Source organism: Sabethes cyaneus, chromosome 1, assembly GCF_943734655.1.
Source record: "Sabethes cyaneus chromosome 1, idSabCyanKW18_F2, whole genome shotgun sequence".
Classification (NCBI taxonomy): domain Eukaryota; kingdom Metazoa; phylum Arthropoda; class Insecta; order Diptera; family Culicidae; genus Sabethes; species Sabethes cyaneus.
In genome coordinates, this window is record NC_071353.1 from 151,653,719 (window position 1) to 151,666,809 (window position 13,091).

At 44.6% G+C, this 13,091-nt stretch overlaps 1 protein-coding gene across 2 annotated transcripts; it reads right to left on the reverse strand.

Moving 5' to 3' along the window:
• Positions 1-99: 99 nt before the first annotated feature.
• Positions 100-11,541, reverse strand: LOC128735981 (palmitoyltransferase ZDHHC6-like). 2 transcript variants are annotated; one of them, XM_053830469.1, is made up of 5 exons: positions 11,131-11,541; positions 10,831-11,059; positions 871-1,649; positions 613-803; positions 100-553 (listed from the first exon to the last, which is right to left on the reverse strand). In XM_053830469.1, the coding sequence occupies exons 2-5, from the start codon at positions 10,982-10,984 to the stop codon at positions 313-315; spliced, it is 1,365 nt and encodes a 454-aa protein (XP_053686444.1). In that variant the 5' UTR covers positions 10,985-11,059; positions 11,131-11,541; the 3' UTR covers positions 100-312. The 2 variants fall into 2 exon arrangements, with proteins under 2 accessions (XP_053686444.1, XP_053686451.1); XM_053830476.1 differs by having other exon boundaries at positions 11,127-11,541.
• Positions 11,542-13,091: the final 1,550 nt, after the last annotated feature.

Here is a 13,091-nt window from a genome sequence, read left to right on the forward strand (position 1 = left end):
AAAATTGATTGGAGGAGGTTTTGTAAGTAAACTGTTTTGTTGCTTACACAGAAGTGTTCATTTCAGTTCATTTTAAAAGTTTTACGTTCCACATTTTATACAACTAATACGTTTATTTTGGTTCGCATCAAAAAAAAAAATGGCTGATAGAAAATATTCCTCAAATATTATGATAAAATACTAACCGGTCTACCCGGGACGGGGGTATACGGAGGTTCCATCGCATCTCGTTAGGCGCTTAAATTAGAAGGCATCAAACACAAATCACAAGCTCCCGACAGCGCGCCGGGTGGCGGCGGTTGGCGTGACGGCTTATTTGACTTTCTTCTTCTCGTTGAAATGACTCTGCTGCTCGATCCGATCGTCGTCATCGTCGTCCATAAGTTCGATGGCACACTGGCGCGGAAACCAACCCCGTATCCGGGGCGGCTTCTGCACCTCGTCGTCAACCGGCTGTTGCACCTTACCTTTTCTTTGTTTTTTCTCCTTCTTTGTGCCGTTCTTCTGTTCCGGAATTGGTTCTTCGTTTACCTTTTCGCCAAATAGCCAGTACCTTAAATTAAACGAAGGTTAGTTAATCGTAAAATTTTGTCCGAAGACGGAATTTTTTACTTTCTCCAACGTGTGACTCTAACAACGTCGCCTACTTTGAGCTTAATGCGTGGCTCATCAGTCAGTGGAGGGCTCAGACAAACCCGACAGCCCTGAGACCACAGCGGAATCCAGCTACCGGACACCGGTCGGTGTATAGTGTAGGTTCTCGTACGTGCGCGCTTGTCCGATTTCTGTCGTAGCTGTTCACGCTGTCCGGAAAAAAGAAATTCCTTCAAAAATGCCCTAAAAGTTCAACTACTCATACAAGACAGTTACCGTAAGAGTATATTGGTCGCAACCATCGGCCACTTCCCACGCGATCCCATTACCGATAGGGGCACAGGTCCAGCTCGCCACCTGCTGAACGTTACGCCACCTGCCCAAATCGTACGGATAACGGAAACTTTCCCCACTGCCTTCCCGTCGATGTTTTGCCTTCTCCAAAATCCAATCCTCGATGCCGGTTCGATTGTTCAAAATCGAACGAACCTGGAAAAACAGTAGCATTCCGACGGCTATAATCACCCCGATGGCCAGTCCAACATTCAAAACCCCCAGAATCAAACTCCACAGCCCCAAATGGACGGTCGCTTTCGAGTACTGCCCGTAGTACACGTACCAATCGCGATGTATGCCGGCATACAGCGAACCGGCCAGGATGACGGTGGCATGAATGCAACCGGCAACGGCGAACGCCAGGAAGCAGGTAAAGTACGCATGGTTCGCCCACCCGACGCAGTGATTAATCCACGGACAGTGGTGGTCCATCTTGATGACGCAACGGTCACACTTGCGGCAGTGATGCGATCGCGGCGCCTTAAACCCATCGCAGCTGGTGCAGTACTGCAGAAACTGTTCGTGTTTGGGATTCTCCGGGCGCCACCGCAGCGGCAGGAACCTCGGACCGGTCAGCGATGCCATCACGAAATTGAACCCGGTGCTGGCGGAAAGCATCAGGAATACGGTCTGATTGATGAAACCCCCAAAGGACCGGTTCGGGGGCCACCACATTGCGTTCAGGTAGAGCGTCATCAGCGTGATGGATTTGATGATTGCTAAAATGGCACGACACGTATAGAACGGTATTAAAAGTAGGGAACTATTCCGTTGGTTTTGTTGGACGAAAACCATAATATTAGCAGTAGAAATAGTTTCAGTTCTAAAAATGCAAATTACATGTTGATTGACGGAATTAGGAAAGGGGCAGCGCAATCAGCATTAATCATGCCGCAGTAAATTCTAGCTCATCCACCCATCCATTCACGAAACATGCAAACCTAGAGCTAGAAGAAACGATTTCCGTGAAAAGCTATTCCTGGAATTCAGTCTGGTGCCCTAGTTTTTGGCCCAACCCCATCCCCTCTGGTCTGTAGGTGACCATATCACCAGCAGAGCTAATTAATTAGCATATTTTTTTCCTAGACAGCAGCACGAACCTGCACGCAGCCTTCGCCCGTTCTCTAAGGGCGCGTGTTTGGCAATCCCTTTTTTTCGTTCACTGTCACCACTGTTGCACAGTGGTGTCTAAATGGTCAAAAACATAAACTATTTATTTATTCTTTTGAGTGATTCAAAAATACATTTTAACACATTATTTATATAACTGAACAGCTTTTTTTACTTTTGCCTGCCGAACTCTTTTATCTCCCGAAGGCGTAGCCTTCGACTATACCTACTAGCTCTGATCCAGCCATTGCGACGTTACTATAAAGAAAGATTTTCCTTAATCGTCAGTAAGTTCTCAGTTTTGGACAAAATCATGGATAAACGGCTAACAAACCGTAAACGTTTTCTGAGCTAATAATGGTCTGTACAAGTTTCAATATGATTTCCGAGAGGGTTGTGAAACATCATCTTCTTCTTCAGCAGCATAGAGCCGGGGTGGCTCGTGCTGTTTCAAGCACTCGTCTCCATTCAACTCGGTCTTGGGCCACTCGTCGCTAATTTCCTAGTCGTTACGCCTCCGCCACTCTCCGCTTTCAGTTTGTACTCCGCCAAATATCGTCCGCAGCACTTTCCGCTCGAACACAGCAAGGGCGCGTATGTCCTCCGTGAGCAGCGTCACGGCTTCAAGTCCATAAAGAACTACCGATCTAATAAGGGTTTTGTACATTGTTAGCTTCGTGCGGCGGCGTATGCTTCCTGATCGTAGCGTTTTACGAAGGACAATCCAAGTAGGCCCGATTTCCCGCTTGGATGCGCCGCTGGATATCCTTACTAGTGTTGTTGTCCGCTGTCACCAGCGATCCCAAATACACGAACTCCTCTACCACTTCTAGTTCGTCGCCGTAAACGGTCACCGTCCGTGGGAGACGCGCGTTTGTTTCCTTTGAGCCTCTTCCTTTCATGTATTTGGTCTTTGACGCATTTATTTTTAACCCAATTCTCCTAGACTCCGCTTTCAGTCTGGCGTCAATTGCCTCCGCAGTCGCAAAGTTCCTGGCAATGATATCGAAGTCATCTGCAAAGCCTAGAAGTTGGCTACTCTTGGTAAAAATCGTACCTCTCGTTCCGATGCCCGCTCGTCGGATCACCCCAAGAGCGATGTTGAACAGCATGCAGGATAGACCATCACCTTGTCTCAACCCTCGCCGTGTCTCGAAGGGACTCGAGAGTGTCCCAGAGATGCGTACGAAACACATCACTCGATCCAATGTAGCTCTGATCAGTCGCGTCAGTTTGTCCGGAAAACCGTGTTCGTGCATTATCTGCCATAGCTCGTCTCGATCGACTGTATCGTATGCTGCTCTTAAATCAATAAAGATGTGATGCGTGGGCACGTTGTACTCCCGACATTTCTGCAAGATCTGTCGGATAATAAAAATTTGGTCCGCAGTTGCGCGAGCCCCCATGAAACCCGCCTGATAATTCCCTACGAAACCCTGTGCTATCGGTGACAGCCAGCGTAACAGGATCTGGGAGAGTACCTTGTGGGCGGCGTTTACCAGCGTAATACCACGATAGTTGCAGCAGTCTAGCCGATCACCCTTTTTGTAGATGGGACAAACCACTCCTTCCATCCATTCCTCCGGTAGCTTTTCCTCCTCCTAAATCCTCGAAATAACCCAGTGTAGAGCCTTTGCTAGCGTTTCTCCGCCATGTTTATAAAGCTCTGCCGGTAGGCGGTCCTTCCCAGCGGCTTTATTGGTCTTCTGCAAACCGATTTCTCGTTTGACTTCTTGGAGATCGGGTGCTAGGACATTACTATCTTCCATGGGCGCTCCTAGGTTAATTTCCGTTCCGCTTCCTTCTGCGACTTCGCCATTGAGGTGTTCATCGAAGAACTGCTTCCATCTGTCGACCACCTCGCGCTCGTTTGTAATTAAATTGCCTCCCTCGTCCCTACACATGTCATCTTTCGGTGTGTAGCCCTGGAGATCATGTCCCCGATGACGATCTTGATGTCCCGTGCCGAGCAGCTGTCGTACGTTGCCTCCAGCCTCGCGTAGAACGCTTCTTTCTCATCGTCGGGTCTACCCTCGTGCGGGCAGTGCACGTTAATGATGCTATAATTGAAGAATCGGCCCTTTACCCTCAATACACATATTGAGTATGAAATGGGGAAGGCAAATGAGGCGTCCAATGTAGCTCTAGGTATCCCAAGCCCCTACCTAGCGCCTCCACGTGGCCATACCTGGTAATGCTCTATTGAGTAGCCAAGCTAGGAGGTGCGATACTGGGTGGTTCCCGGCTGCCTGATCTGAAAATCGAGGTTTTGGGCAGACGGCGGAGCCACACGACGTTGTTAATAGGTAAGCATAAAATAAGTTATTTTAATTATTTTTTTCGTTTTAGCTTATGAAGCAGCTCCTGCTAAATAGTGAAAACTTTGGCCAATACGACTGTTAATACTGCACATGGATATTATATGCCAGAAGAAAAAATTAAATCAATTATTAGAAGCACTTATGGAAACCAAAAGGACGCAACTCTATTCCATTCGAAAGACTGCTGGTGAGATTGTTCTATTTTTACTCATACATACCACATTTCATAAATAAACTAGAATCGGGAAGAGGGAGGGACCCTCAGAGCACTTGTTTGAAGCGGTGGGCCTATGGAAAGCGAAACAGTCTACTTTCTAGGGTTAATCTTGGCCCGATTAACAACACATCGTGGATAATGAGCGGGCTCTTCTCCCCATCTACTGGAGTCATTCTGCATTAAGACGGTTTATTCAACAATTGACTTAGCCCTTGGAAGGAGATTCTCTAAATCCCTGGTACGTGTAAGTGATGTTGCTTATCGACCAATTCCCTTTTGGACCTTCATACAAGAGTTGGGAAGCGTGACCAATCGCTAAATATATTCAACTCTTTTTGACATGATAGGCTCATTGCTATAAACGAATGTTCTGCTAAGGCAGGTGGTAGTACCATATATTCATCATATTCATTTATCCTCAATACACACATTCTTTCGTTGATCGCCTTCCAAACTATCACGCGATTCTGCTTTCCGCCCAGCACTACAAATCCAGTTCCCAGTTCGTTGGTAGCGCCACCGCTCTGGTAAAACTGGACCTTTCCGCCACGGATCTTCCATACCTTCTCTCCTTTGCGACAGATTTCCTGCAGAGCTACGAAGCCGAGTTTGCGGGGTTCAAGCTGTTCAATCAGCACCCGCTTGCAACTTGCGAAATTTAGCGATTTGCAGTTCCAAGTACCGAGTCTCCATTCGTCGTCCTTGTTCCGTCGCCTAGGTCGATGCCGAATATTCCGCACCGTATATGCTTGAATGTTGTTAGTTTATGTTTAATTTAGGTGTGTAGCCGTACTGGGGCAACACTACCGAGTCTCATGATGGGGCTGCCATCTTATAGTGCCTAGACTCACTATACCTCCTTCCCGGTTAGTATACGACCTTAGTTTCCACCGGGGTTGGTTTCCCGATCTCCGCTAAGGTTGCTCGTATTCCGGCTGGTACCACGAGGAGGTCGGGATCGGAGTTAGGATAGACCATCTTCTTGTTGAAGTCCCCTGCGAGATTCAAATGGGTCCGACAGTCCACCCGAGATTCTCACACAGCATTGCATCCCATCGATCGTAGCCATGATAAGTCTAGTGAGCTTACCCGGAAAGCCGTTTTCGTCCAAAATTTTCCATAGCTCTTGTCGGTTTACGCTATCATATGCGGCTTTGAAATCGATGAACGGGTGGTGCGTGGGGACTCGGAATTCGTGGCACTTCTGGAGGATCTACCGCAGGGTGAAGATTTGGTCCGTTGTAGACCGACCCTCCATGAAGCCGGCCTGGTAACTCCCTCCATGAAGCCGGCCACAAATCTATCGGCTATTGGCGATAGTCGATAGAAGATAACTTGGGACAGCACTTTGTAGGCGGCATTCAGGATAGTGATCGCTCGGTAGTTCTCACAATCCAGCTTATCACCTTTTTTGTAGATAGGGCAGATAACTCTGTCTGTCCACTCCTCCGGTAGTCGTCCCGTATCCCAAATCTTGACAATCAGTTGATGCAGACAGCCGGTCAACTTGTCCGGGCCCATTTTAATAAGTTCCGCTCGAATGCCATCCTTTCCCGTTGCTTTGTTGTTCTTCAGCCGCTGGATGGCTTCTTTAACTTCCCTTACCGATGGGGGTGGCACATCTTCGTTGCTTGCTAGACCAGTATGGTCACTTCCTCCACTATCATGGTCTTCCACCTGCACGCCATTCCGGTGTTCATCGTAGTGCTGCTTCCACCTTTCGATCACCGCACGGTCGTCAGTCAAGATACCTTCATCTTTATCTCTGCACATTACGGCCCGCGGCACGAAGCCTTTGCGAGATCCGTTGAGTCTGTGATAGAACTTCCGTGTGTTGTGAAAGCGGCACAGCCGCTCGAGTTCTGCGCACTCCTTCTTCTCTTGGTAGCGCTGCTTCTCCTTGAAGAGTCAGGTTTGTTGCCTCGCTCCACATTCTGACGGGTGGCTCTACGCAGCATTTGTACCCGCGCTGCGTTCTTCTCATCCAATATCCTTGTCAAACCGTTCGTTCCGTCGATTCGGTGCTACACGGCCTAGGACGTTCTCCGCTACGCTGTTAATGGCTGTTTTCACGGCATCCCAACAGTCTTCAACAGAGGCTTCATCCCATTATGAAGCTAGACAACTCCAATTATACGATTTGGAAGTTCAAGGCGGAGATGCTGCTGACCAGGGAGGACCATTTGGGAGTATCATTGAGGACGAGATTCCACAACCGGTAACGGACACTTGAAAACCCGGAGCCTGAAAGACAAGAGCGACGATTTCGCTGCTTGTGCAGATCACCTGGAAGCATTTGCTGGTTCGGAAGTCGAAAAACGCAAAGAAGCCTGGAAAGATCCCAAGAATCATCATGAAAAAACATCTCTCAGATTTGCAACAAATCGTTTAACGATGGGTACGACATTCAAAGTCGTCTTTCTAAGCTGGAAGAGCTGTTCGCGAAGCTGTCGTGCGCTGGATTGGACTTGGGTGAACAGGCCGCCCTCGTTCTTAGAAGAGTTGGTAAAGAGTAAGCTGTTAGATGAAATGACAAAGAGATAGAATCCAGGATCCTCAAGTGCGGCGATGAACGCAGCAATCTTATTCCATTTGTCAAACGAAAGGTATTCCGGCTTTGCGTTACAGAGAGACATTTGGTGCGGCATCAAGCGATAGTCGTGAGCCTCGCAACTACAATGAAGTCATTGATAATCCCAAGCATGAGTACTGGATGGCAGCAATGGACGAGGAGTATCATTCGTTTATGAAGAATAACACTTGGGAAGTAGTAGATCTACCCGAGAACCGTAAGCCTGTTGGATGTTAGTGGGTGATAAGAAAAAGGAAGACGTCACCGGAAATGTTTGGTACAAAGCAAGGTTGGTCGCCCAGGATTTCTCACAGAAGTACGGGACCGATTTTGATGAATCATTGCTCCTGTAGTTGGGACTCCTACGAGCGCTTAAGCAATATCCTTCAAAATGCCTGACGACATCGCAACCCTTGCATCTGTGCTGATTGCGTGTAGTCCCGGTTATGGTGTATTGCATCACAGTACCAACAAGGCGCCGGCTCCTCCCTCCTCCTCCTCTCTGACCGCTGACTCTGATTAGTCATTCGGACCGTTCGAACCTTACAGTTTCCCTCAGACTTCATTCAGCAAACAAGCAACAGGCATTTGAACTGTTCTTCCGTCATCTTAGTTTGCGCTAAACGCAGCACTTGTTGATTTACTTACATTTCTGTGGCCCGTCAAGTTACATTCCGGACGCTATTGACTAGAATCTCCTGGTGAAGCCCTTGGACATAAAAACAACCTGTGTGGTAGCTTGGATGAAACGATGTATCAAGTTGACTGTGTTGGGCGACATTCGGCTGTTTCTTGGAATTCAGTTGACTAAATCCCCTAAAGGTTACTGTTTAAACCAACTCGCCAGTCAGTTTCCTAATCCGGAGGAGAATTCGGTGGAACTGCCAAGAAGCGACTTTTACCAAAACCTGGTAGGAGGTTTGTTGTTTGGAACGAAAGGTTTCCACATTTTCCTCGGTGGCGAGGTCGTGGGTTGGACTCAAGGAAGCAATCGAGCGTGGCTTTATCATCCACAGAAGTGGAATTCATCGCACTAACCGAAGCATGCCAACCTAAGAACTTCAATGGAGGCTACCTCGGAAAACCAATTGATCATCAGATCTGGATGAGATGAGAGGGTAGATCAGCGATTGCAGCAGGTTGACGTGAAATAGTACTTCAAAGACATGCGAAATAACAATATCGACATTTTGCTGTATAATCACCCAGGTGAGCAGAGTCACCTAGTTTAGACGACGTTGATCAACGTAATACCGCAGTAATCACGACAATCGAGCCGAAAGCCCTTTGTTGTGTACCTTGACGAGATTGATTCACCTTCTCACAGAATTAGCACGTCTTTTTAGCTCCATTAGCCCTTTTACGCTTTACGATCTCTGCTCTCCTTTTGACGCTTTTTCTGTGGTCAACTCATTTCACGCTCGTGGATACTTTTTCCTCGTGGCTAATGGCACCAACACCGACAGGAGAAGCGTCTACCTGTTCTGTTGTCCGACGGAATTCGGTGCCAGCCTTCAGCATCTCATCTTGAGGACGAATTTTCCTTACTACTTCGCCGCTCCGAGGAAAGAGCAAACGCTGGAACCTCGATGGGAGGAACCATGTCGGTCCCAAGTATTCGATATGCAGTAGAGTGAATGTGGGTTTCTCAGGCCGGATGGTGAAGCCAAATTCTAGAATCCGCTTTACTGCTGCTGGAAACATATTCGTGCTATGTTACAAAGCACGAATATGAGAAAATCACACTCAAAGTTGAAAAACTGATTTTCTAACATTATTCAGTTTTGATGTTATTATTTGTCCCTCTTTGAGAAAATGTTGAAAAACTTCAGTCAATTTTGTATACAACTTGAAAGCATTTTATATGAAGTTATATATGGGTCATTCCACGTCAAGTGACCGAGAAAAAGTTCAAACGTGTAATCGACCTTCACGGATTTGAACCAAATTTTCCCAGATTTTTGGTTTGCGGTCAGAAAGTAAAAATCCAAAATTTGGTGCCGATCGGTCATTCCCTCGATTAATGAGAGCACCTCCATTTTTTTAAGGAAAACACCCGTTTTTGTCAAAACCTCGTTATTTTCTTTTGCTGATATCTCCGGAAATATTAGGCTTAGAAAGACACTAATTTCGCTTTTTTAAAGGAAATTACCCAAGGAATTGCAAAAAGATATTATTTTTGAGAACCAGTGCTGCCAAATATTTTTAAATTCAATTTGAAAACTAAATATACATTTTTCTCTCAATGAAGACAATCTAATCTCAAAAACCTCAATTTCATCGTGTTTTTCAGATTTTTGTACATAACAATCACTCATCGCCCCAAAGTATTCTTAGCCGATCCCGAGATACAGCGTTTTAAAGCAAGCAATCTCACATTTTTATTGTAAAACTTAGAGCAAAATAACTTTTTCTTGAAGCAGTGATTCTCTATGCAATGTGAAAATACTTTGGCATATTGGGAAAGCATTTTTACTGACTTTACAGAGGTGTTCCAAATTCGCTTCCGCACTTATTGCTGGGTTTGATTTGGATCGTAAATCGCCAATCCAAGCTTCGACCGGATCGCTAGCAGCTCACCAGCCCAGTTGATTTTTGCTTCAGTTAGTGCAATCACGTGAAAATTTTGTAAATCGATAAGTTTTGATACGTAGCAATGGACAACCCATAGAGATGGATGAATTTCCATTTCATTCAGTAATTGTTTCGGCAAAGGAACTCTTCTATACCGTTCGGAGCGTACCCCCTCGTTCAAAAATCAATAAGTTCATCCTTGATTTCAAACTTTGCCACCGACATCGTTTCATACACATTGAACTAACTAAACACCTAATTCTCTCACTAACTTAATTATTTTTCTACAAAGCACCCTATTTGGGCTCAGAACTAAGATTTATCTGCATTGACCTACAAACACTTTTTTACTGTTCACCCTAAATCTTTACTATAAATCATTGAAGAGAAAAAAAATTACCAAATAACGCACAACTTCGACCCACTGTGCCATGCTCTTGTCCAATTTCTGACGGTCAGCAAACAGCTGAGCTTAGGGCTTCCGTGTCAATACGGAAAACATTTGAAAGCTTTTTCCCACTTCCCCAACTGGAAATGACATCTCTGCGGGTTAAGTCATTTTAGGCACGCAATCTTCCGAGTGGCAATTAAATTAGCTTATTTTTTATGGCAGATACATTTAAATTTAATTCACTGTTTGGAATAATCACGAAAGGACACGAAAACAATTTTGTGAAATTCTGGTAGGTAGTGTGCTTACTCATAGGCTACTACGATCATTTACAACACGTGTTTTAATTAGAATACCTGGTAAAAGTTTGAAACAAGCAAGAATCAAAACAGTTTGACGTGAAAGATGAGAGTTCAAATATCCATGTCACGTTATTTGATTTAATACCAATCAATATTAATTAAAAAATTCGAAAAGGAAAACTATGCACTGCTCGGACAGTCATGGACCACCTGTGCTACCATGGAACAGAGAGGTTCAAGACACTTGAAAAATGTGATCTTTTCAGTATTATTTGCAAGTCTGGTAAATATCACATCGCGGCATGGTTATTTCTAAAACAATACCAGTTATGAATTAGATTTCTGCTTTTAAAAAGAGACCTCTCGACAAATTTTCCTCTCAAACCCAGGTAGACACGGAACCCTTTACTTACTCATCGCAATCAGTGGTCCCCAGTGGAAGAACCTCCAGAAAACCGCCGAAAATCCGCTTGTCATTGTGCGTATCGTTTTGGTAAGGAATTGGCTGCTCGATATTCTCGATCGGTGTGTTTGTGCGTCGTAGATAGACGTTTGTTTGCTTTCCATTCACTGATCCATATGACTCACGCACGCAACGCAAGGGTGGTCGGTCGAAAAAAGATAAACAATTTCGCCGCCTGCCTGAAATGTGAAAAAATATCTCGGTTTCGATATCATTAGAAAATACGGAAAAACACCCTCAAAGTACCTACATGCACACTGCTAATGCATTCGAATCTTTCCAACTACGCAAGCACACAAAACAAGGCGTTAAAGCAAATGCAAATGTTTGAAACTGTGCCTTTTTACCCAGCGACGTTCGCAATGTCTGGCTGGCTCACGAAACAGACGAAACACGAATGGAAGGTAGAATACTAATGTTTACGGTTCAAGGCGCACACCACCCACAAACTTTGCGGTCATGCAATCCGTCCGTTCATGAGCCGCTAGAAAGAAGTTTTACAGTCCGAAATCATTACACTGCATTTATCGGAAACTATCACAAGATCGACGATGGCAACGAATAGCCCGACGCCCGGTCACACTTCTATAAAATTCGTGAAATTACAAAATTTTTAAAAGTTTTTGCTTCCTTTTCACCGCAAACGCAAAATTCGCTGTTCGCTCTTTGCTCTGCGAATAACTGTCAACGTGTGCGTATAGGGTGTTTGCAGAGTGCATATGTATTGGATATCTGTTGGGCAGGCAAAAGTGACAGCTCCATATAAAACACACGGGCAGGGAAGAGCAATATTTTTTAAATGATTTATATTCTTCATTTAAAACAGGAATTACAAATTGCTTTATATATATGGCAAGGTAATATATCTGTTTACTAAATAAAACAATTATTTTCAACAAATAAACTAAGACGCGGGAGCAATGATCAAAAATGTAACTATGACCTATGTTAGTGGGATAAAACTGAACAAATATCAATAGCCAACAGTTGCTTTCGGCTAAGAAAGCAATTTATTATGCTAAAACCAATTTTATATTCCGTTACTTTCAACTTGGCCTATGCCCTAACTGCTTCAAAAAACAGTATATTTGGGACACCGATTTAACGCGAATTCACCGAAACCGTAGTTACCAAATGTCAGCATATATTTCAGGGATCATTTGTCGGTTACTTTAACTATTAATTGCTTTAAAATGATGAATACCTTTAGAAAAAATGATAATTTTATCCGACACGTTTTTGCTGCATTGAATAGGAAAATATGCGATGTGTGCCCAACAGATGTCTTGCATGTGTGTGTAGCAAAAGCCCTATGAGTGATGCTGATGATGACAAAAATTCTCACTCGCTTCTCGCACACAACGAAAAACCGAAGAAAACGTCAGCAGCTTTGCTTCCGTCGCATCCCCCGTTTAAAGCTGGAATCACACTGACCGTCAGCGAACATCAACGGCAGCGCATCGTACGTAACGAGCAACCCTATAAGCACCTATGAAGTAATTTGCGGTTTCGTCACCCGCTTAGGAAAAATTCGGATGCCTGGCAGAAATCGAACAGAATCAATATGGCGCTGGCAAAATTTGACATTCAGAACCGGTTCGTCTTCTTCGTTTTTCGCTCGCTTTTCTGTATGTCAAATGTCGAATTTGTTTATTCAATCCGGGTTGAAACTGGATGAATTTTATCTGTCAGATAGGAGCAAATGAACACAAAAAGTTCATCCAGTTCCAATCCGGATTGAATAAACAAATTCGACAAAAAATGACATTTTAAAACGGGAGATTCGTGCTTCACACGATGCTGTCTAATGTTGCAGTTCTGCATTACAGGTAAGAAAATAATATTCAACCTGTTTCGGTGGGATTTAGTTTCTGTTTTTAAAGCCTCACGAAACATTTTAAATGGTCGATTCCAATAACGTGCGTGCTCCGTGCATTCTTTTTGTTTTCATACCAAAGGTCCCGCTCATCTGGTTTCAGCTTCTGAAATGCACCGATAACTAACAAAAATAAGCTGAACGTAAGAATGAACAATAAAGTAGTGTAAAATGCGCAAATGTATGTATTGTATTTAGTTTTGATGACAGCTTTTCTTAATCAAAAAGTTACGCAAAAAACACAAACCGGTTGAATCGGTTTCGGTATCGGTTCTGTTCGACATGGCTGACAGAAATCGAACAGAATTCTTGCAGACAAAACCGTTAGGCGAAAT